The sequence below is a fragment of the Apis mellifera genome, linkage group LG5 (assembly GCF_003254395.2).
Source record: "Apis mellifera strain DH4 linkage group LG5, Amel_HAv3.1, whole genome shotgun sequence".
NCBI classification, from domain to species: Eukaryota; Metazoa; Arthropoda; class Insecta; order Hymenoptera; family Apidae; genus Apis; species Apis mellifera.
The window spans coordinates 11868757-11896497 of record NC_037642.1 but is presented as its reverse complement, the minus strand read 5'-3'; the positions used below and the strand labels follow the sequence as shown (position 1 = coordinate 11896497).

General features: G+C 43.9%; 1 protein-coding gene across 8 annotated transcripts in view; it reads right to left on the bottom strand.

Annotated features, from left to right (window-relative positions):
• The window catches only part of LOC408857 (hemicentin-1), a 103548-nt gene that overhangs the window by 37014 nt on the left and 38793 nt on the right, over positions 1-27741 (bottom strand). For all 8 annotated transcript variants that reach the window (XR_001702959.2, XM_006567624.3, XM_006567621.3 and 5 more), the window contains 3 exons: positions 15139-15249; positions 7888-8115; positions 1013-1164 (listed from right to left, as the gene is read on the bottom strand). Coding sequence is in view for 7 of the 8 variants with exons in the window: in XM_006567624.3 (XP_006567687.2) it covers positions 1013-1164; positions 7888-8115; positions 15139-15249 (491 nt within the window). In the remaining variant the exon portion in view is untranslated. The remainder of the gene's footprint in view (positions 1-1012; positions 1165-7887; positions 8116-15138; positions 15250-27741) is intronic.

The window sequence follows — 27741 nt, the reverse complement described above, 5'->3', positions numbered from 1 at the left end:
ATAAGGGTTGGTGATAAAAGGGCGAGGGCGACGTTAACCTGGTCGCGTAATCAATTTGAATCCCTTCCCTCGAGTCTCGTCGGGTTTTTGTACTTTCCCTTTAACGCATTGACTGCCGCGCCATCTATACTCGGGTGATTATTCGACCATTTGCGAAGAATCTTTGTAGGCATTTGTAGGAAAAATATATCAAAAACTATTAAATTATTTATTATTTTCGTCTTTTTTAAATTCCTTCGTGTAACATAATTTGAATCTAACACTTAGAATTATAACGGCGGATATTGTAACTCTGTTCAAAGTTTCGTTGTATTTTCAGATAATACTAATAATTCTCTAAATTCTCTAAAATCAAAGCATTTTTCTAATTGTACTAACGTAAGAAACTATTATCATAATACAATTACTATTATATTTCTATTATGGAACGGTAATATAATGGAAATAAATCATACGAATTTATTCTTCTAACCAACAGCGCCTTACTGCAATATCGGTAGAGTTACTGGAGTATTATATTTGACACAGCGACGCGCGTGGCCGAACGAGGCTTCGTTGGAAACGCGCGCGACAGTCAAAACGTGTTAAAACATTTTCTAATGTCGTTGTAAGTGGCGCGGTCGAGTGGACTGCTGCTGGGGAATGGGAGTGGGGAGATAAATTGCAACGTCGATGAAACTGCGAGTGGGGAGGGGGGAAGGTATACGAAGATAGCGAGATTCGAGAGAAGATAGAAACAAGATAGATGGAGGCAATGTAAAAGGGGAAATGAATAAGGGGGAGGGGGAGGCGAATTTATTTTTAGAGATCTTTTTTACGCCTTGTCGTCCAAAGTTTATTCTCCTTCTCCTTCTCTATCGAGACGATATCGTTATTTCCATTCCGAAATCGAAATCGTTCTTCCGTTTTATTATTTATTTCCATTATTCCATCGTCTCCTTCTTTTCAAGTGATGGAAAAGTTAGTATATTATTTTTTTTCTTTAAGGAAAAGGACACAATTCTATACTCACGTTTCTGATCGTCCTCTTGAGCTGCTTGGACGCCTTCCACCAGGTTAGAACGGCCGGCGGCTTCGATCCCGTGCTCTGACATCTAGTTTCGTATTTCTTCCCCGCCGAGAGAATCTTGTCCCTTCCCGTGATTTCAACTTTCAATGGTTTCACTGCAAGCAACCGAGTAGATATCGATCAGACGAGACACAGTTTCTCTCCTCCCTCCCCTCCCTAACGAAACAAAACTTAGATTAAAAAATTTCGAGAGATGCAAGATAATTCCCCCCCTCCTTTAATCCCGAACGGTGATGATACCTTTCTTCGATTTCCTTTTTTCAATCTTAAAAGTAACGAGTAAAGTAACGAAAAAAACGAGTTAACGAGTTGCGTTATTTAAACGAGAAGAAAAAAAGAAAACTTTCGGGGGATGCGAAATGCAAATATGGCGAGTCGAAGAAAACGCGGAGGATTTTTTTATCACGACGTTATTAAAACCGTTCCCTTCCGCGACAGCTTTCGGACGATTGAAAAACGGAGACGGGGAAAAAAAAAAACATACGTTTGGAAAAAAACACTAGCCCGCGTTTTCGAGCAGTCGAGCGTCTTGACGCGTTATTAATTAGACGACGGGATCGCGGCCGCGGTCGGGGGAAACGGGTCGGAAACGGAAAAATAGGCGGGCATTAATTAAAGGCGGGTTGAAAAGCGCGGCTGTGGCGGCGAAAACCGGGCGCGAACCGGCAACGTCGTAGGCCATTCCTCGTTACCGGCCTGTAATTATCCGCCATTGTTCAACTGCCTGCCCCTTACGCGCCGCCTCTCCTCTCCTCCCCCCCCCCACCCCGCGAAATCTTCGAATCTTTTAAGCGGCGGTCGATTAACGATCTCCTTGGCTCGACGGAAACTTCCGAGGTTCCGCCTCTCGTTAGAAAGATTTTGATCGCAACTTCTTGATCCACCTTCGCGGACGGTGGATAAATACAGGTTGAGAACGAGGCGACCTGCTCGCATCGCGGCAAAGATTCTCCAACTTTTCCACCGATTCCCCCGCGAAACTTCCTTTCCGCTGTGGTAGACGGGAAATTTACCACGGAGAGACCTGCCTGAATATAATCATCGTTGCTTCCTCTTCTCTACCACAGCATAGTTCTTTCTTTCCTTCTCTCTTATACCGATATAAAATATAATATAATCTTTAAATTCGACGATATATATATATATAATCTTCGTTCTCTTACTTACGATATAAAATATCGCATAATGTTTAAATTCAACGCGTATAATATGATACGATCTTATCTTTCGATTTATTTTGTTACGCGTGATTCATATATGACAGAAGGATAAATTATTTGTTCGTATTATTTGAAAGGAGGGGAGTGAGAGAATTTTGGCGAGATTTTCGTCGAGGCGGGGCAAAAAAGGGGCGGGGAGAAAGGAAGAAGAAGAAGAGGGAGGGGGGAGAGGACGGCGTAGCGCGGAGGGGGCCGTCACTCCGAGGCCAGTTTGAAAACTGTGTCAGAGTCAGGCGGACGCGGTGGACAACTTTTTTCTTTTTTTTCTCTCTGTTCCTCCCCCCTCCGTCGTACATACGATTTTGATGCACTTACTGATCCTGACACGCGTTGTTTGTTCCGCCGTCCAAACGAAAAGTTTCCTCGTTTCACACCCGTCTGGTCGGAAATTAAACCAAAACCGACCGCTGATTATTCTCTCTCTGTCTCTTCCTCCCGCCTTCCTTTCCCTCTTTGTCGTCGTAAAAATCAATTTAAAAAATCGCGCACAAAGAAAAATTTTTCGATGGAAAAAAACTTGGCTTTCTTCGTTGATCGATGAAACATCGTTTCGAAGCGAAGAAACGAGAGTGGAGAGAACAGATTGGGATGAAATAGGTTGGAAAAATAGTGGGGGAGAAGAGAACGTTGGGGGTATAATTAGAAGTCGCAGGAGGGGGGAAGGAAAACAAAAACAGGCGGAAAATTAGTGTCGGTGGAAGTTGGGTAGAAATTTAATTTGTAAATCAAAATTCATGTCGTCGAGGCGTACGGAAACTCTCTCTCTCCGTTTTAATATCCTCGCTTCAACTACGAGATAATCTTTACATTTTTCTCCGCGAAGCCCCATCCTGTAATTCTCGTTTTAAATTCATCCGAAAATTCTTTGTGACACGAACGGGCGCGCGCGCGCGAGAGAGAGAGAGAGAGATGGGAAATTCGGGGGCAGCACGCCACGACACTTTATTTCGACGCGTTGCACACGCCGTATTTATGCGTTTTAATATGTTCCACGGTTCGCGGGCTTATTACTGACGAGGGAATAATGCGTCTAATGCACCGCGGAGAATGGAGGAACGAGCGGTTGTTGGAAAAAGAACGAGGAGGAGGAGGAGGAAATATAGGGGAGAAAGGGAATTGGAGAGAAGTTTAAATGGCTCGTTTGTAGATTAAGTCTGGAATATTAGAGAGCGGCCCGTGCGCGGCGATCCTGTGAATTGCCGACTTAAGTGAAATTTTACCGAGACCCACCGCGATATCATTGGAAAAACCGCAGCTCGTATCGTTCTCACTCCGAGGGTACTCCAATCTTCTTCCGAGATTTCTTCGTTTCCTCTTTTTCTTTTCTTTCCCGGCCGCAAGAATTTTCGCCAAACTTTCATCGATCTTCGCTCTCTGTTTTTTTCTCGCGAGTAGTGGAAGTATCAGGTGTGCGAATAAGTTCCCTCCCCGTTTCTCCTACGATCGTCACTTCTCGCCAAATTACTTCACCGTTGGTGGCGCCATCTGAAAGATCGTTCTTTTGTTTCCAAAAAGAGTCGCGACGAGCGCTCTAATAGTTTCCAGTCCTACGCAACAATTTCGCGCGGTACGTCGTTCGCGTCGCTGTTCACTTTTTGCGTTCCAGTTCGAGAGATCGGCTGTCGAAGCTACCGAAATGATTTGTGTGCGCGGCACTGGGAAAGAACGTTGCATCTTACGGAGAGCGCGAAAAATCGAAGATTGAAAGCTGGAAATTTTAATTCGTAAGACGAGGATCGTTCGGAAAGGATGCATCGAGAAAGTTCGACGACGACGAGTCGGAGGAAGACAGAGGAAGAAAAAGAAAATTGACGAGCGACTGGAATAATCGGGTAATCTTGTATCTGATAAAATCTTCAATTTGGGGGAAAAAATAAAGGGGGGGAAGAACTTATTTGCAGAGCATTAATATCAGGGTATTATCGTATATAACCGGAAGTTGTTCGCCGCTTGTAAACGGAGCGAAATAATCGTTCGAATTCTGCAAATTCCGAGGATTCCGTTGTCGCGTTTGGAAACGAGCGTCCCAACCGTCGCGGAGGAAAGGAAAGTTATTAGGTTGGCGTAAGTTTGGTTATTAAAGGCGAAGATTTACGACGGCCCAAGTTTATTCGTCCCGAGAATGGTCGAAATCCTTCCGTTCTTAGTTGCTCGAAAAGTAAGTCGGGAAGAGAAAAGCGGTTACGCGGTTGCGCGACTTCTCGAAGAGGAGAAGGATTTACAAACGTCCCGTTTCGCGTTTCGTTTCGTTTCGTTTCACGCGCGATCAACCGTTCGACTTTTTCCTTCCCTTTTTTCTCTCATCATCGGTTTTCGCCGTCATCATCGTTGACGAATAACGAGCGAACGAGGGGAGAAAAAAAAGGGACAAAGGAGAAAGAAAAATTCGTGGATGATCATCGACGATCCGTCAACGGGGATCGTTCGATTCTTCGGTTACACTTATCCTTTTCATTAACAGTGAAACGAAAAGGCTAACGAGCTTGGTGGAGTGAATTTCATACGGGAAGACGGGTTCGTTAGTTTTCTTACTAATTAGCGGGTGGGGAGGATCGATTTTTTTGCCGAATCTGATTTCTTTCGTAATGGAGATAAGTGGAAACGCGAGATTTATCCACTTGTTAACGACTGGTTCCCTCTGGTTCCACGACGCGCTAATGAAAATGAACGGTTTCGAGAAAATGTCCTCCTGGTTTAATAGGCCGTTCGTCCCCTCGGTCCCCTCGCCCTTTCTTTTTTCCACGTATTATATAATTGGCGTTATTCGTTATTCGATTCGCGAAACTGGCAAACGCGAGGAGGGACGTCGCTCGAGATTTCGATTCCTTACATCGAGATATTTTCAATAATTCAGAAATATGCAGATGTATACGATGCAAATGATGGCGGAACTGGAAGCGTGGATGCATTTTTTGGTCGAGAAGGGACCGTTCGCCTCGTTAGAATTTCAACGGTACAGATCGAGAATCCTCCAATTATTCGATGTATACGTCGTCGAAAATGCTTCCAATTAGTCCGAGATTAACAGAGGCGGAGGAAAAAAGAGAGAGACGCTTGTACCTTTCTGCTGCCTTCCACGCGAAAAAATAATAAAATTGTCGATCGGCCGCGGTTAATTTCTCGATCCTCGTTCCTTTCCTTTCCTGATCAAGTAATTGATCGATACGCTTCTAATAAATTCTAATTTCCACCTTGGCGAATTTTATTGAAAAATAATTTTCAACTCGATCAAATAACGATACGTGGATAATTTTTGTCGATGAAAAATTAAACGAGGATCGTCTCGCTTCTTTCCTCGTCGCTTACGCTTTACTCGAGTATATCCAGATCGAAACCGATTTCGATCGACCTTTGAAAAATTAATTAATCCACGGAGAGACGGAAGTTGAAACGGGAAAGGGAGAGATTTCACTCGAATTTTTTCACTTTATTACACCTTTGCATAAATTTTCTCGATTAATCGATTTCCCTCGTCACGGTTCGCGTCCGAGGAATCGATTACCGAGGAGAGAGAGACAGAAGATATAGATATAGGTGATTCGAATTGGACGATTCGAGGAGGACGGTGATGTCGATAAGGAAGGATAATAGGAAGTAGTTTGAAGATCGGTGGTGTTAATATCGCTTCTCGAGATCTCCGTTTCTTCTTCGACGATTGACTTGACGATTATTTCCCCTTAAAAATGTCTTCGATCTCTGAAACTCTGGGAGGGAGGGGGAGGAAGCGAAAGTGAAAAATTCCTCCCTTTCCTTTTCTCTTTCCAATATTTCCCAAGAGGCTCTTTTACATCATCGGAATTACCGGTTTCTCCTCCTCGCATCGAACGGATTCGACTCGAAACTTGTTGTTGTTGTTGTTGTGTTGTTTGTTTGTTTGTTTGTTGTTTGTTGCCCGTCTGCGGAGAATTTCTCGCGGGATGAATCATCCCTTCCAAGAATATTATTAATATTATCTTATCTCTACCCTTAACCTATATTTTCAACATACTTTTCTCTTTTACATTAATATTTAACTTACACGTTTTTCTTATGAGAAAAATTTATTCCTCTTGTTCAATTAATGAAATGAGAATCCTGAACAAGTTTAAGAAACGAATACGATATTTTAATCGATTATCAGTCTCGCCATTTGCTTTTTAAAAAAAAATAATAAAATATTCGACGAATTTAACTAACATATTTTTCTTATGAGAATTTATTCCTCTTGTTCAATTGATATCGAAATATTAAATTTCGAAATGAGAATCCTAAATCGATTAAGAAACGAATATACGATATTTTAATCGATTATCAGGCTCGCCATTTGCTTTTTAAAAAAAAATAATAAAATATTCGACGCTTTCGAAATTTTCCATACAAAAATATAATACATTTTTTCTTCCCGCAGATAGAAACGATTATTTCAGGACGATCTAATAATTTCGACAGATCAAGTGCGTGCAAGTTTTAATCGGTACAAGCGGAAGCGATGATCCGGAAGCGAGGTCGTCTCCGAACCGTGAACACTCGATTTTCGCTTATTGGACGAGTTCTCGAGGATTGGAATTGGAATCGGACGGTGCGGTGACTTTGAATTGAAGGAAGGAGAGACGGTCGATTGGCCTGATTGGTGGAAATTTGCTGGAGCGAAAGGGGGAGTGGCAACGGTCCGAAAGAAACGTGTTTATAATAACGGATCGGGTATTCGAAATCCAGGTAGGTAATGCAGGTTTGTATACATTTTTCCCCAAGTTTCGACGTGCATAAACAACTTTTTCTTTTCGTATTCTTCTTTATCGACGGTTACGAAAGGAAGGGAAAAATATTTCGATGAAAGTCTGGGGAAACGGTTGCGCATGCGCGCGCATACCGTAAAAATTGAATGGAATACCGGCGGCGGACACCGGCCGATATTCCAAATACGTAACGTTTATTAACGACAGTTTCGAACTTCTGATTGCCTTTCAACCGTGATTCCGTTTGTCGAAAACGTATCGCTCCACCACTCGTAATCGTTTGAAAAATGTTTCAATTTCAATTTCATCTCGCCGAGATCTAACCTATCCTCCCATCCCATCGATATTCCCTAGCCGAACAGAGGAAGGAATTTCCGTTCATTCAACGTCCAAGATTAAAATATATTCGGTAATATTCTGAAATATTTCGAAAAAAAAAAGAAAAGAAGAAGAAAGAAATGTCGCTCGTGGTTCCAGCGTTGCGACATTTCAAACCTTCGCTGGTGGAAAAAGGCGAGGAGTGGGGAAGACAGCGAGGATAAAAGAGGGGGAAAAGTGGAGAAGTGTGGGTCTCGCGTGGATAGGCGTGTCTCGGGTGAACGAGTACAACGAAATCTGGCGGTGGGTCAAACGGTAGAGAGAGTAGAGTTTCAGAGAGAGCGATCTCTCCTGCATCACGGGTAATTAGCTTCGTTAATTATTGATCGTTTCATTAACATAACCGAGTTGGCTTTTCGCTCGGCTCGATGAAGGGGACAAATTATCCACCTTGTTTCTTTCTCTAAATCTTGCAAAATTTTTTTATCCTTTTTTTTTTTTTTTTTTTTGAACCGTCATTATCAATTACCCCGATTTTTTTCGTTTCGTAAATTGATAAACTCACTGTGAAGCTCGATGACGACGGCAGTGGTGGGGGGAGGCGCTAGATGAGTATTGTTCGCCTTGCACAACAATTTGGCGTGGTAGTGACTCCTCGTGAGACCCTTCAGCGTCACGTTGCTTATGGTCACGACGTTGGCCTCACCTCCTGGCCCTTGGCTCTCCCGTATCTCCGACGGGGCATCGATTGTCTGCGACTCCAGCAGCCACGTGACCCGGGGCCTAGGTTTACCTAAATCGAACAGACAGGCATCTTAGAAACCGGGTGGTTAAAATCACTCGTGGAGCTCGATTTCATTCTCGATTCGATTAATTAATCAAACTTCCGGCAAGTGCGACTCCAGCAGCCACGTGACCCGGGGCCTAGATTTACCTAAATCGAACAGATAGCCATCTTAGAAACCGGGTGGTTAAAATCACTCGTGGAGCTCGATTTCATTCTCGATTCGATTAATTAATCAAACTTTCGGCAAATGGAACGAAATTTTTCGCCAACGTATATATACGATGAAACGTGTGAAGGAAAAGTTTAGAGATTTGGTTCATTCTCTCGTTAAAATTTATTTTCCTTGAAATATTCCATATTGAAATCTTTTGGTTTTTCCAATTTCGTCGATACGATAGATGGATCGTGTTCTTTGATCAAAAGGGAGTATCGTTTCTTCCCTTTGCGAGGAAACGATACGTTATATATTCTCTATTTATCCGGGAGGAACGTTTACGGAACGGAAAAGCGTTTTACGAAAATAGTCGAATAATTTTGGAGGGAAATGTTATCGACGAGCATAATTGGAATAATCCTAGTCCATTATTTTTCTTCTTGTGTCCCAAAAGTCGCAATTTCGATTACGGAAAACACAGGTTTTATAATCGAAAATTGGAAATTTTTTATCGATTCGTAAATATCGGGTAAATGGCTTCCATACGCTTTGCATACGCTTTGCCCCTTTGTTGAAATTTTCCATCAACGTTTGTGCATAAATGTGGTTCAATTTCCTCCTTCGAGGTCGTCGGCGTAAACCTTAGACTTCGAAATACCACAGAGAAAAAAACGGCTTTAAATCGCACGGCCAATTCTGATCGCCGGAACGGGAAATTGCGCGACCAGAGAACGACTCGTGCAGCGATTGAACTATTTTTCGGATTGTACGGCATGTGGCGCGATAATTTTCATCGATTTACCATCAACGAATGAAAACGAGCCTCATCGTTGAACATCATACTGTCTTTTTTTTCTCTTTCGTTGGCAACACTTTACCGGACGAATGGCGCGAAATCTTGCGCGAGTCTTACAATTTGTATTAAAAGAAAGAGTGGGCTATGAAACTTTAGATTTCTCGAAACAAGCGTGTAGTCTAGCCAGAGGTTGCGTCCTCTAGAGACGTAAGTAAACAAAACAAAGCCAGCTCGGTTGAACTCGAGCTGCCGACCAATCCGAGTGGGCGACGTATCGAGAGACAGGGAGAGAGACAGGAATAGAGAGATAGATAGATGGAAGATGGCGGTCGTCAATCAAGTCGCTCGACGGGTCTTATTCGGTCGATCTCTATGTAGACTCGGCCCGACGTCTGCTCGTCAATTTATTGGTCCCGATGTTGCGCGCCTAATTCCCACCTAATTCCCACGGTTAATTACTCGCGTAAATTTGTCTTTTCTTGGAAAACCGATATATAAAGATCGCACGACGCCACCTTAATACCCATTACGATAACTCACGACGGGGCGCAATCACACAATTTTCCACGGCTGGCTTTCCAATCCATCGCAACTTCCCAACAATTAAATCTTCCCAAAGGGATTGATTTTCCCGCGGGATTATTATTTACAGAATCGTCTCGCTCGTGAATTTATTTCTTTCTCTCGTGGAATTAAAAAAAGAAAAAAAGACGAGTCTGCCTGCCAAGTGTCATTGCTATTCGATTTGTTGTACACACGCCACGTTGTGTACAATGCGTGGTTTCAAGATGGAGGATTCTGTTTGTGCAACGCGTGTTCCTTTTTTTTCTTTCCTTTTCTTTTCTTTTCTTTTTTTTCCGCGCGGGTGATGCACGATGGCCGAGGGGGACAACGAGTTGGTCGGGGGAGAGAAGAGGGCTCTAGACAGACTCTAGTGTTGGAAGGAGAGGGAGTCGGAAGAGAGAGAGAGAAAATCGAGAGTGAGCGTGACACGCTCTCAACTTTCCTACTGGCGCTACTGGCGGGGAATTATTTCATTGCTGTATGAGAGTGGAAGTGGAAAAGGTGAGAGGAGGGGATCTTTATTGCTCTCTCCTGGCTTCCACCTGGTATCATGGATGAAGAAGGGATATATATATATCCCTCGATCCTAATAATGGTATGGAGAAGGAATACGGCAGAATAGGGTTTTACGAATTTTATCGAATTTTCTCCACCGTTACATTCGTGCGAGATGATTTCGTTCAGAAGAATCGTCGCGTGCTGGCCTACAATTTCGACTCTAAATACGAACTGTCAGATTATTACTACTCGCGAAAAAGTTTCAATCGAGCTTCTTCTTCGAGCACCAAATTGCTAGAATTTCTTTCTGCCCTTTCGGTTTTGCGAGCGAGGGGAAAGGGGTTAAAAAAGGCGGAAGAGTAAAGATCGGGGAGGGGGGGAACAATGGAGAGGTGGAACACGGAGGGGCGAGCACAGGAATGGAATGCAACCCGCGAGTCGCGTTTTAAAACACAAAACGCTTCACCCTGTAAAATTACTTTCACGGCGACGTGTTCGCAACAATGCGGGCGAGGATTACGGCTGAAGACAATAGTTGCGCGTATACACGATGAATCTCATTCGCCTCGTTTTCCAAAGGTTTTACTTATTATTTACGCGAGGCGAAATCTTTCCATTTTTCTCGAAGCTTTAATGATTCATTCTCACCTTGACTCGTACCTCGTCTCGAAAATCACCATTTCGATCGATACTGCGATATTTATTTGTGTAGAATAGATTCATAACATAGTATACAACGTAGACTCTACGTTTAACCTTGCGAAGCGTGGAATAACATACCGTCGGACGGTTAGACTTTTCTTATCTCAAATTACATCGCGGATCGAATTACACTTTCGACATTGGTCCGAGTTTGACGGTCAGTGGGAATAGTTTTGTAAACATGGAATAATACGGTGAAATGAAATTAGTTGGATTGAGCTTGATTTTTTGTTATTGAAATTATTTCTATTCATTATTGTATATTATAATAACGAATATATATATATTACAATTATTATATTAAAATTATATTATAAATACTAAAAACATTATAATTTATTATTGACGATGAGAGAGAAGGAAAATAGAGACGTAATAAGAGAAAGTGAAAAATAAAAATAATAGGTGAATGTGAGAGTATTATTAAAGTCGCACAAAACAGACTTCACATTCGACAAATTTCCTTTGCTCGCGCGTAAACATACTGAAAACATTAGAACGTAGAAATATTTTACGCGTTAATTCGCGCGTGAAATCATTAGAAACTTAACAGGGAAATCACAGTGTCGAGTTGTCGAAAGAGGGAAAATATCGTTAAAATATCGTTTCGCACGGGATACAGAGAAACTTCGACTCGAACGTTCATTGGAAGGAAAGGAAGGAAGGAAGGTTTCGGCAACGTTTCGATTTCCATTCTATCCTCCCTCCGCGAATAAGACGAGGACCAGCCACGAGAGGAATCTTGGTAGCTCTCTGGGATTTATAAAATTCCAAAATTCCGATCCCCTTTGCCCCGTGAATTTCGCGATCCTCCAGGTTTCTCCTTGCAAAAACCGGGGAAAACGCGTACTCGTGGAAACGCGGAATTTTTGAAATTCAACTACGCCTCGTTGGTTTCTTTTTTCTCTCTCTCTCTCTTTCTTCCTCCTTTGTCCGTTTACGTACGACTTACAAAAAAGGGGGAAAAAAAATTGTTTCGACTATTCTACCGAAAGTTTTCGACAAAATATTTTTCTCGACACGGCGGATGCTTGGCTTCCCCCGTCGCTCGAAAGGGATTCGGGAGAAAGAAACGGGTCGACGTCCCGTTCAAGTTCATCCAACTGATTTAAACTCGTACTTCTCCAACCACGCCAACGTGGAGATACGCATCCTTGGCGGATGCCTCGAGTTGTTCTTCTCTCCGGGTAGCCGCTTGATATTCCTTCTATCCATTTTCGATTAAAAACTTCGTTTCACAGTGGAGAGTATCAGAATTAATTAAAGGGAGACAAAAGTGGAATTTTCGGAACTTCGTTTATTATTTCTCTCAGATCGTATCTTTTTAACGTTTGCACCATTTTCAATCATTTCTTCAAATCATTTTTTACGATTACGTTCTCCGCTTCGAAATAAATCGATTACGTTTAATATAGGAAAGTATTTGTCGTGCGTATAATAACAACACTCTCATATTATATATTCTTTCGAAGAAATCGAGAAACGCTTGCGTTATAACAACGTCGAACTTCCTACGATTCTCCCGCCGGAAGAATGGCCGAACGGTGCAAATACGTACGTAAATAATTTCGTACGAAATAGCATAGGAAACGGAAGCTCGTTCACGGTCGATCGAGAAGGTTTCTCCTTCTTACGGGATCAGCAATTTCTTCCTCTTCCTCTTCCTCTTCCTCTTCTTCTTCTTAGGGAGTCTTAGTGTAAACAGCCAAGAGTTCGAGTCGTGGAATACCGGAATACGAGGGGGGAAGGAAAATACAAATTTATCGAAAGTTGCCCGCCATCCTCTCTCCTCGTCGACAATCGGGTGGTTCCTGGACTCCACCTGGACGGGCGGGAAAAGTTGTTGGGCCGAGTTGGAAATTCGTTTTTTTCCTCTTCCGTCGCTTGATCGGTGATCCGAAAGAGGAGGAGAGAAAAAAATTCCCCCTCCTCGAAGGGAGGAAAGTTTCTCGACCCGAAGTTAATTTTTCCCGATGAAATAGAAACGCGATAATGAAAAGTTAAACCTTTTTTTTTTTTTTGAGGGGAAAATTTTCGAAAACCTCTCGGAAAAACTTGCTTCGTCGATCGAGTACAATGCCCGAAAAAATACATTTTTCCTTTTTTTTTTTACGTTCCACGTATCAACGTTCAAGGGTGCTTTCGACTTTTATTACATTTCCACGAGAACCGATCGTGATTGAGGGAGAAGAGGAGGGGAGGGATCGATGGCCGTCGAATTATTCGAGCAATTAATCGTCCAATTTTCGTTCTCTCTCCTTTTTTCCCTTTTTTCGTCCCCTTCTCGGGGACGAAAATGAAGCGATCAATCTGAAAACCGGGATGATTCTGATTCTTCGAAAGTCGCGGGGAAAATGGCGGCGGTCGAAGATTGAAATTGGCGCGGATCCAAAAGGGGATCCGGTCGGGCGACGCGACACCTATCAGGCGAGAAGTCGTGGAAAAATCGCGCTGGACTGTTCGACGAGTCTCTCTCCCCCCTCCTCCGCCTTCCTATTTCATTTTGTATTTACCTCGAATAAGCGAACGCCGGCTGTAAATGGGATTGGCAACGCGCCAAAGTTACCCGCGGTATTCAAGGAAATGGGATTTCTCGTCCGACGCGCAAGAATTCCGAAAATACGCGTACGCGAAAAACCACCTCTCATTCCTCTCTTTTTTCTTACCCCTCCTTCTCCTCCTCCTCCTCCTCCTCCTCCTCCTCCGCCTCCCGCCGCGGAGGATAATTCCACGCGCTGCCGCGACATTACCGCGCGAAACTCAATTTAAACGCGGCCGAGATATTCGTATCTCGTTCTGTCTTATCTATCGCAAAGCTGGGCTTCTCTCGATCGACGTATCGACGAAACCCAAGGAGATGGGACGACGAGAGTTGGAGTTTCTTCCCGTTTCTTCCTCTATTAAATTTCCTCGCTTCCGGAGAAACGAGTTTCTCCGGAGAGAGAGAAAGAGAGAGAGAAGCCGAAGAAACTACCAATACTCCTCCTCCTCCTCCTCTTCGCCTAGTTTCGAAACGCTGTCCTCGTCGTCATCGTAGTCGAGAAGAGTTTGATCGAGTATGACGGATGGGGGGAGGTGAAGGGAAAGGGCGAAGCAACAAGCTTTTCGCGTAACAAACGATCCGCTATTATAATAATTCATCCGTTCTAATCAGGCGGAAGCAATTTCTGGCGGCCGATCCGTTATGGTCCTCGTGTTATTAAAGAGAAAGGCTTTTTAACTAACCCTCGAATGACGGGCATTAGGATCGATATTTGTTTACGATATTTGATTTTTCTTTTTTTTTTTTGAAATATCGTGTTACGGAATTTAACAAGTTCGGTGAAATAATTTTATTTGTGGTTTTATTATTGAACGCGTTGTCAGTAAATACCATTATTTCATAGTTGGTATTTATTTGTTTTTCTTCGATATATATACTTTAAATATTTCGCAAATGGATACGCGATTACGTATAATTAAATATATTATTCGTTCAGTATCAATCATTTTATTTATTCGTTTCGTTTTATTCGTTGTTTTCATCACCCAGTCAATATTTATATAGATTCCTAAGTCCTCTACGTAACCTTGCGAAGCGTGGAATAATATAACCGTCGGACGGTTAGACTTTTCTTTATCTAAATTACCGCGGATCGAGTTACGCTTTCTGTTTTGGTCGAGTTTGACGGTCACTCACGGGAATAGAAATATTATTTTCAAAGTTCTCGAGTTTTGTAAGCATGGAATAACGAAATTAGGGAAGATGAGTTTGATTTTTCGTTATCGAATAACGAAATTATTTCTACTTTTTAAGAAATCGATATAAATATGAGGTAAGAGAAGGCGAAAAGTAAGAATAATAGACGGTGAATGTGAGAGCAAGTTATTGAAAACCGAGGATGACTTTAATATTCGATATTAAATTTTCTTTCTTCTTTGCGTAAAGATATACAAAAAATATTAAAATTTCGAAATGTATAAAGAATAATTGTTTCGTACATGTAATGTACAACAATTAAATTATAGAATTAATCGATGATGTTTCAATAGTCGAGAAATTTTTCTGTAAATTTTTTAAGAAGCACATAAAACTTCAATTTCGAACAATCCTGTTTTAATTCAAATCGTTGTATAAATTATCGACAAGTTTTTTTTTTGTAAATTAAATTATTTCGTATTAACACGATGTAATGATTTGTCAATAATTCTTTACAGCGAAAAGAGTGAGTTAATTTATTATTAATTTATTATTTTTTCTCATCTCTATTACAAATTAAATCATCTTTTTCTCTTCTTCTTTGCTCGCGATAATATTTCAATTTTATCAACTTACCTCCGTGAACCTCGCACACGAGGAACAGATCCGCTCCCTCCGGATAGGCCTCGAAAAGTTTGCTCATATCCCTCCTTTTCGCGTCGTAGATGATCGGCTTGGCCGGTGGCACTGAAAGAAGAAGAAGAAAAAAAATAGAGAAGAACGAGCCGGATAGAATCGAAGTTACGCGGATAATTCCTGGGAGGGGAGCAACGAAGGGGAAGAAACGATTTCTTAAAGCGTACAAGATGTAGGTCGTAATCGTAGACCGAGATTACGGTATGGATGGCCGTAGGAGCGCGTTAATATCCTCCCATTCGCCGATCTTTTATAGCGCGTTTCCTTTCTGTTTTAGAATCGTCGAACCGAAGGTCATTTCTTCCTTCTCGTCCCCCAAATCGTCCCAAAGAAAACACCATTTTTATCGTTTCGAGGCGAACGATATTTTTCGTCTCTGAATTCCCCCCCTCCTCCCCGACAAATTTTACAGTAATCGATTTTTACCCGTCTCTCTTTGAAGATCGAAAACGAGATCGAAAACGCGCGTGCATCCCAAAAAGCTTTCTCCACGTTGTTTGCCAAGGTAAAGGTTTGCCGGAGGATGGTACGATTTACGCGTGTGTTTTCCAAAGGAGGAAGAGAGCGCGTCGCGAATCCTTTCCCGAATCCTTTGCACGAAAGGTGAAAGGTGAATGGAGCGAGTGATAACGTATGCGAAGCAGCTCGGCCAACCAACCTCTGGAAAACTTTTACGGGAATTCTAACCGACGGAAGACGTGAGCCACGAGGACGAATCTTGTCTCGTCGGAAGGAAAGGTCGTAAAGGAGAGGAACGGCGATCTCTCTCTCTCTCTCTCTCGCTTTTGTACGCGTATCGAATCCCCTCCGGCGAATTTCGATCGTAAACTTTTATATAGCGGCGAAGTTACGTTTAAACGCGTGGCCTTCGAGAGATAAGAAGTCACGACTTGCTAATCCCACGATTAAATATCCTATGGACGTGCCTGATTTCGAATTATACATATATATATCTGCCAATCACTTCCCTCGAATCGCGAAATGCCTCTCTGAAAGCGAGTCGAAAATTTCTAGCTGGAATCTCGTAAAAAAAGAAACGATTTTACCGGCCGAGCAACCGAGATTGGAAAGCGAAAATGATGCGTGTAAAAATGGGAGTAAGTTTATTGGCCGGAGAGAGAAAAAAAACGAAATTATCGAGTTCTTGCGTCTCGACGCTTCTCGTTTCTCTTGGAACGTGTCGAAACGATACGTAACCGCGCTACGTATCATCGAGCTGTCGTCCCATGCCAGCCATCCAACCGGCATTTGTTCACCCGTGCGTGTTTGTCCATCTCCGTGCGAACGAATATCCGCTCGTACGTACCGACCGAGGCCGCGTACAATGCATCGACGATATACCGGCTACAGAGAAGTATATATATATATATATATATAACCAGCGCGTATAGCTATCTTCTTCCTCATCCGTGACGCGCCATTTGTGCCGTGCTTCCCTATCCGCTAAGCGTACATTTTCTTCCTTCTCGCGGAGATGTGGACTCGTTGCGAATCCTGAATTCGAAATCCGAGATCCTGGCGAATTTCCTTGATCTTTTACACGATGTTCCGACGATCGTTCCGCTTTTATTCTTTCTTTCTTTTTTTCCCGTTGTTATCGCCATTTCCATTTCTTCTGTCTTTACTTGGAAATATGTCGCAACCAGAGTGTGTTTACCCGTCTTTGATTTGACGATTTGAATACGTCGGTCGTTGGCTTCCGGCCGATTTATCCCGGAAACGGGATACGATCCATCGTCGGGAATCCTTATCGCCGAAAAATTGCCGGTGTATTCGCGAATCACTATATATAATAACGATAAAAATAGTATCATCCGGGAAAAGTATTATCGAGAATGTCGCGTAAAATGCTGCCGATATTTCAGGAATTACGAACATTGGCTATACCCGTTACCCATATTTTCGGAACGGTATTTTTATCGCTCGTGTTACGAACGATTGCTTGCCATCTTCCTTTTTTTCTCTCTCTCTCTCTCTCTCTCTCTCTCCCCCTACGTTTTCGCGTATCGATTAAATATAGCGAGAGTCCGAATTGACGGGAACCCGAACACGATACGTATACATGTGTTGTGTACGTACAACACTGGACCGATTCGATACCAGTTATGGTAATAAAGACAAATTTTTTTTTTTTTTTTCATCCCCAACGAATGTTTCCACCATATTTCTACCAAACGAACAGCAGTTCAACAAAATTTTTATTTCGATCGCTCCGAGATTTATCTCTCTATCTCTCTCTCTCTCTCTCTCTCCTGCTACGAGCATCGCGCGAGAATAATTTTCCCTCGTTGAAATATCGTTGAATCGATTCATTGCTGGAGAATATTACTCTCCACTCGCGTTCTAATCTTTTCCTAAACTCTCTCTCCATAGAGAGTCCATAGAACGGGTCTATCTTGCCGCTAGTTAGCTAATCCCATTGGCCAGGCCTCGCAACGAGCATCATCTCTCTCCCCCTAGCCCGAGACCATGGATTCATCGGCCAAAAACGGGGAAATTACACGAGAGACCTTGCATATTCGAGGAGGGGTGGGAAGGAAATTAATCCGTATCTCCGTTAATCCGATTATCTTTACTTTCTCCGTCGAATTTGCTTCCTCGTTCTAACCTACTCGGTTAAACGAGGAACGCCTGCGCTTCGTCGCCTTCCCCCCTGCGCCCTGTTCTCTTTTTCGAACTTATTACGTATCGCCCACCGAACACTCGCGTTGGCAGCGACGCCACGTGGGCAGCGAACGAGAGGAGCCGGCCAATCGGGTTAGCGCGCGGACCGGTAGCGGGAGGAAGGGGACGAGGAAGGGTCCCCGCCAGGAGGCTAAGAATATTTTTACATTTGGCACGCGGCAAATCTATGTATCGAGCGTTCCACGGCGACGAATTATATTTTTTTCCACGTAACGTACGTGTGTGTGCACAACCATTCCTCTTCACCGACTGACTGCGTCGCGTGCGCTGTATATACGATTATCGTTAAAAATTTTAGGAAAATTGTGTCTGGGAGCACGTGCTCGTTTCTCGAAATGTTACGTTGTCGCGTCGAGGATCCGCGTGCGGATGCGCCTCACGTATTCCAACGAATCCGAATTCCGTTGGATTTTTTCCCCCTCCCTAACCCTTGCGGCAAGAAGGTTTCCTCTCTTCTTTACCAACGGAGATATTCTGAAATACCGATATAATCGTGCTCTCGTTTTGAATACACGATACACGAGATAATTTCTCTTCCTCGAAAGTAATAACGAGTGGATTTCAAGTTCAAGATATATTTTCGACGTATCATTCGGGGAAATATTCGAGCACGGAAATATGGAAGAATATCTCTGCTCCAAAGAGACTTTGCATAATAAATAATCCGAGATAAAGCGATTATCTATTCGCTCGCGCGTTGTTTCGTAAATCCTTTTTTTTTTTTTTCTTTTTCTTTTTTCACTATCACTCAGGATTAATTCAAGCGAGCCTCTTAATTAAAGAAACTTACTCGTCGAGTGATTCCAGAGAATTCTGAAGCGGAAAGGGCCGTTGCAGAAATTATCCTTTCCTACGGTTCATCCTTCCCTCGAATCGCGTTACGGTTAAGCGGAGCCCTTCCAAGCGTCTGGGACGCCTTTCGTCCGACCCTCGATGTCTCGCGCCGATGGAATTATTTATCAAGACCGGCGACATTCCGGTTTCCGGTAGAATTAATAATTTTCCAAGAGTCGAAAAACACGTACAATTTCACGCGAGGTAGGGAACGGACAAATTATTTAACGCGGCTCTGCATCCTTTATCCTTCTCCCCGTCTTTTTGCCCCGGAATTTCCACTTTCTTCTGTCCACCTCGCGTAATACGCGTCGTCCTCGCTCTTTGTTTTTCGCTCGCCCCTTCCAAATACACACACACACACAATATATATATATATATTCAAAATGGTTACCATGTATCTTACTATAAAATGCATTTAAGAAACGACACGGAGAGAAACAAAATTCAAGAGCCATTTTCTTTGCCACTGTATAAAAGCTTCGTATAAATATGTAAATAAGATTTACACGATTTCCATTTGTCCTCGTTTTCCTCTTGGCTGAACGTTTCTCTCCTAGAGAGAGAGACAGAGAGAGAGAATACTCTTAAATTTTTCTTTAACGTTTCGAAATTTGTCACGATGTTTCCTCTTCCTCCGCTTCTTCTCGAAAGAAGAAGATTTGAAACACTCGTATTTCTCCTTCTCGGAGATTTTCAAAGATCGTTATCCTCGATCGTTTCAGAGAGAGATACAACGAAATGTGAATCCTAGCGAGTCGACAGTCCTCCCCCCTCCCACCGCAGCGAAATCCAAAAGCTCGTTAAAGCGATCCTTGCGAGGGAGCCAAGTTCCAAAGTCTCTCTCTCTCTCTCTCTCTCTCTCTCTCTCTCTCTCTCTCTCTCTCTCTCTCTCTCTCTCTCTCTCTGTGTGTGTGTGTGTGTGTGTGTGTGTGTGTGTGTGTGTGTGTGGTGTGTGTGTGTGTGTGTGTGTGTGTGTGTGTGCGTGTGCGTGTGCGTGTGCGTGTGCGTGTGCGTGTGCGTGTGCGTGTGCGTGTGCGTGTGCGTGTGCGTGTGCGTGTGCGTGTGCGTGTGCGTGTGCGTGCGTGCGTGCGTGCGTGCGTGCGTGCGTGCGTGCGTGCGTGCGTGCGTGTGCTAGTCGCGCCTATCGGGTGCACGTTTCGCAGGAAGCGAATCAACTTTCCGCGAAAATAAACAAGGAAGGAAACAGGTTCGAAACTCTCGGATGCGGGAGAAGAGACCCCTCGAATATGACTTCGAATCGAACGCAACTCTCCCTCCCCCCCTTTTCGAAATTTTTTCGAGCGAAATTGGCGCGAGAAAAATTCGTGAAAAAGCTACGCGTGGCAGTTTCGCAGTTTCTCCGCGGAAATTGGATGTTTTACCGGAGGAGAACGTGACCGAATCGAGAAAGATCTCTTCGAGAGCTTTTCATCCTTCCCCTTGTTTCATCCTCCTCCTCCTTCTTTTCGTTCGACGAATAATCGAGAATGATAGAAAGCAAAAGAAGTAAAAATTTTCGAAAAATTGGTTTTTCGAAATGAATAATCCATTCGAATATCCGGTTGTAGAAGCTGGAAATAATTTTGCTTTTGGAAGAGGTGGGATGGAAAAAACCGAGCGAAACATTTTTATTTAACATTTTTGAAAAAAAGGAAAATGGAAATGGGGATGAAAGGACAAAGGGGTTCGGTCAAGATGTTTGGAAAAGAGATAGAATTTCCTCTCGGAGGGAAAGAGGGGAAAAAAAAGAGTTTCTTCCCTTACGTTTTCGAAAGAGGATCTCGGAAGTTGGTTGTACACAGACGCGTTTGTATGTGTGTGGAGGTTGCGCGAACCATTACTTTTCCGCCAACGTTCTTTCGGTTTTCTTCTTCTTTGTGGATTCTTGTTGGAAAGGGGAATTTCTCAGCTGGCTGGCACTCACGAGCACTCGTGAAGCGGAGGCGGCATTCCGCGCAACTTCCTATCCTGTCGGTGGTGCGATCAACGAGCACGAGAGAGAGAGAGACGGGCGAGTGGCTGATAGAGAGAGAGAGAGAGAGGGAAATAAAAATAAATGCCGGTGAACGGATTATCCGACCGCTTTGAATTCTCAATCCCGCGCGAAATGCTTCTTCCGCTTCTTTCGAAGATGGCGAGCTTCGCCTACTTTTTCCTTTTTCTTCCTTCCTTCCTTTCTTTCCGTTCTTTCTTTTTCGCACGGCACAGCCGCGGCGCAGAAGAGGCCTCTCGACACAGATGCAAAAAACAAAAGCGACATCGAACTAGGCAACGCCGCTTTTTCCCCCACCACGCGTCCACGACGTTGCAACGTTCCAAGATCCATTCCAACGTTTCTCGGATAATAAGCCGCGTGGAACACGCCGATTTGCCGCTATACTCGTCGATCCCGCAATCTTTCTTCGTTAAGGAAAAAGAAAGGAATTATTTAAGAGTTCGACTTGCGCGCGAACGATTCATCAAATATTTCTCGTATTCCGAGGAAAAAAGAAGGAAGATTAATTCAAAATCTGTATTCGAAAAAACACAGATACTGTAATTCCTTCGTTAAGGAAAAAGGAAATCGCGAATAAAGATTAATTCGAAATCTATACCCGTTCGAAAAAATATTCCAATTTAAGAGTCGAACGTTGAATTCGACTTGCGAATAAAGAAGAAAAAAAGAGATCGTAGCAAGTAAGGAAGATTAATTCAAAATCTATGTTCGAAAAAACACAGATCCTTCGTATCCGATTTACGGGCGAATGATTCATCAAATATTTTTCTGAAGAAAGAAGAAACAAAAATGTAATGTAAATAAAGATTAATTCAAAATCAATCCAGATCGAGAAAGGTTCGAGACGATTCGCTTTGTTCGCGATTAACGTAGTTTTACTTTTGCAAAGAGCGTTGTAACGATCGACGGTCGGTCGGTTTGTTTCCTTCGCGAAAATTGTTTCCACGAACGACACGAGGTTTACGAGGCAGGTATAAAAACCATTAACTTGGACTCGATACGACCCGGTTGACGATATCCAATATATATATATGTATATATATATATATATGTGTATATATATGTGTGTGTACTCCAGATGGTGATTCGCGGTTCGTTGCGCCAATTGAATTTCTCATTTTCCTCGAACAACCTTCCGACACCAACGATAACTCACACCGAGTCACGACTCGACCCAGTAACGATCCAATTTTTCATCTCGGCAACGAATCTCGTTTCGCCTCGCAACGTTATTTACGTACGTAGATTTTTACACCGGCAAAATTGGAAAGATTTCATTGTTTCCTTCCAAGAAAAACTGGAAGAAACCTCGAAACTGAAGAAGAGAAAGTCGAATTATTATCCCTCGATTTAAAATTCGATGCGAGGTGAAAATTTTGTTTTTTGCAACGATAGGATAATCCTCGGAAGATAACACATACGTTTCTATTTTCCAGAAATTTTATTCCGTGCAAGAGTCGCACGTAACGGCGAAAATGGGCGGGGAAGGATGCCAAGCCGAAATTACGATCTATAAAACGTGTATATCGGGAGACAATGCCGATATAGCGTTTTATTGGCCGGGCGTGACACATTTCGCGAGAACTTTCGAAATGATTTTTATGAAGGCGCGACCATCTCTTCAAAATATCGAGGAGACGTGGAAAAAAAAAAGGAAAAAAAAGAATACCAATTTTTCGATCTCCAATGAAACGTGTAATATATAATTCAACGATGTTCAAAATCAATCGATACTCGAGAGAGAAGACATCTTGGACAAGAAAGAAAGACAGAGAGAGAACAGAAGAGTAATTACAAAGTTATATATATATTTTTTTTTTTTTTTTTGAGAAAATGGAAGGTTTCGAGGTAACGGTGTGTCTCGACGTGATGTATCGACGTTGGCGATAGTTGGAAAATAGAAAAAAAGCGAGCGCGTCCGTTTTGTCTCGTTTAACGCGAGTACACACACACACACGGACATATATATATATATATATACACATAGTTTTGCGGGTAGAGCGAAGATAAACGCGCGCGCATAAAAGGAGCTCGAGTTCGATGTACGAAAACAAATGGTGGAACGTCGAGGTTGGAAGAAGCGTGGAAGGGAAGGAGAAAAACCAATGAGGCAGAGGGGAAATATTTGCGTAATCCCGGGGGAACGATTCTAACGAACGGTGCGACCGAGCAGAGTCGCTTTGTTTAATTCGGTTGTTTGAATATCTCGGCGATGCCCCCCCCCCCCCCCCCCCGACATCGAGCTTCCGAGCTTCGCGGCTTTTCAAACGTTCCAACGATTATATCCAACGTTAACGATTTATCCCGCGGTCGATAGGGCGTGAATAACGTAGGAGAGAGAATTTTATATATATATATATATATATATATATATATATATATACTCGAGGCTATTTTTCGCGAATGATTCTCGAAACGCAGCGTCCACTCGAGTGACTCTCTGAAAATGAGATCGATTCTCGTTTTATTTTTCCTTTTTTTTTTTTTTTATATATATATCCATAGAAAATCGATCCTCGAGGGCAATCCTCTCAAATTTATTCCCGTCCACGGATACGGAGCATCGAAATCCGAATAAAAAAAAATGTAGAGGGGGGGGGAGAAGGATTAACGACGAAATGTGTCTTAATACGGGAAAGGGGGAAGAGGAGTCGAGAAGGATCGGTAGAGACGCGAATTCCCTTCAGTTAGTCGGGCAAAGGAGCGAGCGTTGTGAGTTACGAGGTCGTTGTACTCGTTTACGAGCTCGTAAAATTTCCCATCCTTCATCGAACGCGCTCGTACATGTACACACACGCGCGCGCGGGTCGATCCTAGCGCGGAAATTGTTCCTGGATAAATTTTTGCGTCCCCCCCCTCCGCCCGTGCGGAAGTCGTTTCCATCGCTCGTTCGTCCGATAAAGGGACGATATTTTCAACGGCGGTTACGCGGTTGAATTCAAGGTTACCGGCGACAGTTTTACGTGCCCGTGGGTCTTTTCCAAACGTTACACGTATACACGCGTACATACGTAAATTTCGATACGATCGAAGAGGGAAGAAAGTCTCGAGAGCCGATGTTACCCGCCGTTTTCGTATCCGCGGAGACTGGAAAATTCTGGTACGGGACTCTAAAGGAAGAGTATTGGCTCGAAATGGTTGGGAAAAATATAAGGTCGCGTGCAAGGCAAGTCTCGCGGGGCGACAATACCCCGGGCAAAATCGACTCTGAAAGCGACGCGAGGATGCCCTTTCAATACGTATGCATGCACCAACTTTCTGGAAAAGTCGGGGAACTAACCGAAAAAAGATTGACAAAGCGGCGAATCCGGCGACGAAACTCTCTCGACTGTACTGTCGGCCAGTGGAACTGTTCCATTGAGTATCGAGTATTCGAATACGAAGATATATATACATGGATATATTCTCTGGGGAGAAACGAAGCGACGAAGGCGACGATGAAGGATACGCCGAGTTGAAATCGAGTTGTCGCGTTGCAATATCGGTGCGAGTTCGAAGATGTTTGTCCTCTACGTAACGTGTATCGATGCGCGCGCAGCCTACCCCCTCCATCTTTCCTTACCGCTGCGAGGAGGCAGGGGACGAGGAACGCGGCTTTTTACCTATTACCGAGGAAGGAGGCAAACACAATTCGCCCGATTCCCTCGATTTCGCGCTTCGGGGCGGACGGTTGAAAAATGCGAAGAGACTTTCGCCAGATATAATCTCTGATGGGACGGAGATAAAGCGAGAAAATAGGAAAGTTGGGGGAAAGATAACCGCGCGTTCATTTTCCGTGGAATGGAAGGAATAAGGGCCTTTTCGTGAAAGGGGCACGAAAAATCTTGGAAATCAAGTTGCTGCATGACGAATGCTTGCTCGGCTGCGTCGACAACTAAGTGAATAATCAGGTTTGGTAAAAATTCTCTTGATATTCTTACCTAAGACCCGTATCTCTCTCTCTCTCTCTCTCTCTCTATATATATATATATATATATATATATATATATATATATATATATATAAATCGCGACGAAAAGTTTCGTTTTATCACGCGTTCGATCTCTTTACGTACGAGTGACGGGAAGAAGATGGGAGGAAACTTTGCTCGCGCTTTTTTTCTCATCTTTAAACGATAAAAAGCGATAAACAATATTTCGCCCGGCTCTCTCCTTATCGAGGAGACGAGCTGATCGCGAGGAAAACGACTCTTATTGGCCCGGTTCGAGCTCGTTGCTAGAATGGACGCGATAAAACGATCGCGACAATGGGTGGGGAGGGTTGGATAGGAGGGACGCGTTGAAATACGAGGCACGGCGTTATTATCGGTTACGATCCAGGGACTAGGCATAAAACGACCCTTTTCCTCTCTTTTCTCTCCTTCGCCACGCTCCTTTCTCTTCCATACCCACGAGCCACTCATTTTTCCCTCGTCGTTCTCCCCACTCCACCCGTCGTGTGTTGTTTCCTCCCTCCGTTCGTTTCCCCGCCGCGCCGCGCCGTTTTCATTCCGCGATCGTAAACCAGCGAGGCACGACGACGCGTCTACCTTTTCGACGAGTAAAAGAACAGGCTATAACGAGACGCCGAGCAATTACCATTCTCGCGTAACGTTAGTTCGGCAGAACTCGAGAAGCGCGTATTTTTTCCCGTCTCTCTTTCTCTCTCTTTCTTTCTCCCTCTTATGTCTTATCGCGGAACTCCTTTGTCGCGTCCATTCTTTTCTCGAGCACGAGTCGGATACCTCTCGATCCCGAACCCTCTTTCCTTCCTCAAAGAAAATCTCGCGCGCTCTCGAGATGATAGAAAAAAGAAAAAAGAAAAAAAGATTCCTCCTTTATCGACGTTCTCGCATGCGTGCGTATTTCCTTCCGACGAAAGGAAACGAAGCCTCGCCTCGTTTTTTCCCCCTAATTGCTTTTCATCTCCCTCTCTTTTAAAATCAACGGCGTTTTTTTTTTCGATCAAAAAGCGAAACGCGGTCGGTAAAAAAGGAACGCGACCTTCGAACTCCTTTCTCCTTTCTCCCTTCCTTCGCTCGTTAAACGGATAAAGAGAAAGAATTCGATCCTCTTTTCCGCCCGGTAAACATCCGTCCCCCGCACTCTCATCTTTCCCATTCCGTGTTTCTTATGAAAACTTTCCATTCGCCTTTATCCCCCCTCCCCCCTCCTCCTCGGTTGCGCCAGTGAACCAGATTCACAGGATCTGGATGACTTTTGCCCGAGTTCGTTCCAATCCGTAAGATTGGACGGAAAAGAGGGAAACGAGGGGGGGAGGAGGAGGAGGGGGGGGGATTGGCGCCGATATTAATTATTCCAGGGTCGTCCAGCGGGGAAAGTATCGACTCGATGCTTTAACGTTTAACGAGGTCGCCTCCTGTGTAAGGAGGAAGAGGAGGGGGGGAGAGGAGGGGACGGCGTTAATTAACGCGGTTGCGTGGAAAGAACGAAGCGGCGCTCTTCCTCTTCGAAGAGGTACAATTGCTTCGTACGTACGTTAACTAAGCGCGACTCGCGCGCCCCACTCGAAAGAAAACTTTTCTCCTTTGGCCGCCGTTCTCTTCCTCGAGATTGGAGAATCGCGAGGCGGGTGATAATTTCGGCCCGATAGAAAAGAATCTCGAAATCCAGAGATTCGATTCCGAGCTTCGTATAACCACGCGCGTTGATTACGACGCGACGTGTCTTTGACGGAGACAGAATGCGAGACGTTAAAGGAGGGAATGTCGAGGGCCCTTCTCCTCAATCGGTGTGCACGCGTTCGACAGGATACGCCGAAGCGGCGGAATATCACGGTGAATTCTACGCGTGACTCGAATAAACTTTCCCCCACCACTCCCGTCTCTGTCGGTAAGCAAGGAGCTTGAAAAATCCGAGGATCTCTTTCCGAGTGTGATCAACGATTCCCGTCTGAATCAACAGTTCTTCCTTCCGAACACTTCCGCTTCCGGTTTCCGGACGCCACGCAAAACGCGCGATTCCATTTCCAATTTTTCATCGCGATTCACCGGGACGATAACGGCTCCGTTCCGAATAGGCGGCACGCCAGCGGCTGAGGAACGTTGGAATCGAACCGAACGGTTGCTGGGCTGTTTCGCTGTTCGACGCGACGAAAATTGTATCAAAATAGGGGAGTGAAATATTCGCGAATTCCTTGATCTTTACCGAGCAGATTAAGCACGGTACGATGACTCTTTTCTGTTTTTCAGTTTTCATTGATATCGGGACAACAGTTGAGAAATGTTAGCGTCGAATCGAATCGAATCGTAGTTGGCTACGGTGTGTGTCGTGTATGTGTGAGGCGTCGAAAATTGTATCACGGTGAGTAATACGGTACGATGATTCTTTGCAGTTGACAAGTCCTTTTTAAAAACGAACGAAAGAATCCGAACGTCCTTTTGTATATTCCGTTTATATTGGTAATAATATTAACGATAACGCGAGGTAGATCGTACAAAGGCGACACGCAGCGGTGAAATTGAAAATTATAAATTACGCGGATCTCACGGTTCGAGAGCGCTCTATAGAAAGGAATGGGAATGGCCGCTGACAGGTAGACGAAAGCCTTCTGTCTCTCTCGCTCTTTCTCCTTCAGACGTTCCTTCTCTCTGGAGAAATAATTCTCGCCTGTTTCACCGTGTGCCGGTAAAACGTTCCCGTCGAAGATGGCCGGCAATCGCGTGGAACGGAGAATAGGAGCGGAAATTCTTTTCGAACTAGCGTGTTGCATAAGATAAGACGAAGGAGAGAAGAACCACGGTCGGGTTTCCTCGGCTCGGGAAAGGAATTGCCACGAACGACGGCAAAGACGAATGAGCCTTTTGAAGCAGAAAAATATGGCAGCCGGACCATCTGCGGATTTTTCCATCGGTTTTCTCTCTCTCTCTCTCTCGATCTCGTTCGAGACCAGCCTTCACGTCAACGGGGGAATCGAAGTTTTCCTTATGATTCATAACGCGTCGTGACGATCGATCCCGCAATTTTTTTTTTTTTTTCCTTCTTCTTTTTTTATTTCTTCTCGCGTCCCGCAGTTTTTCCGTTACA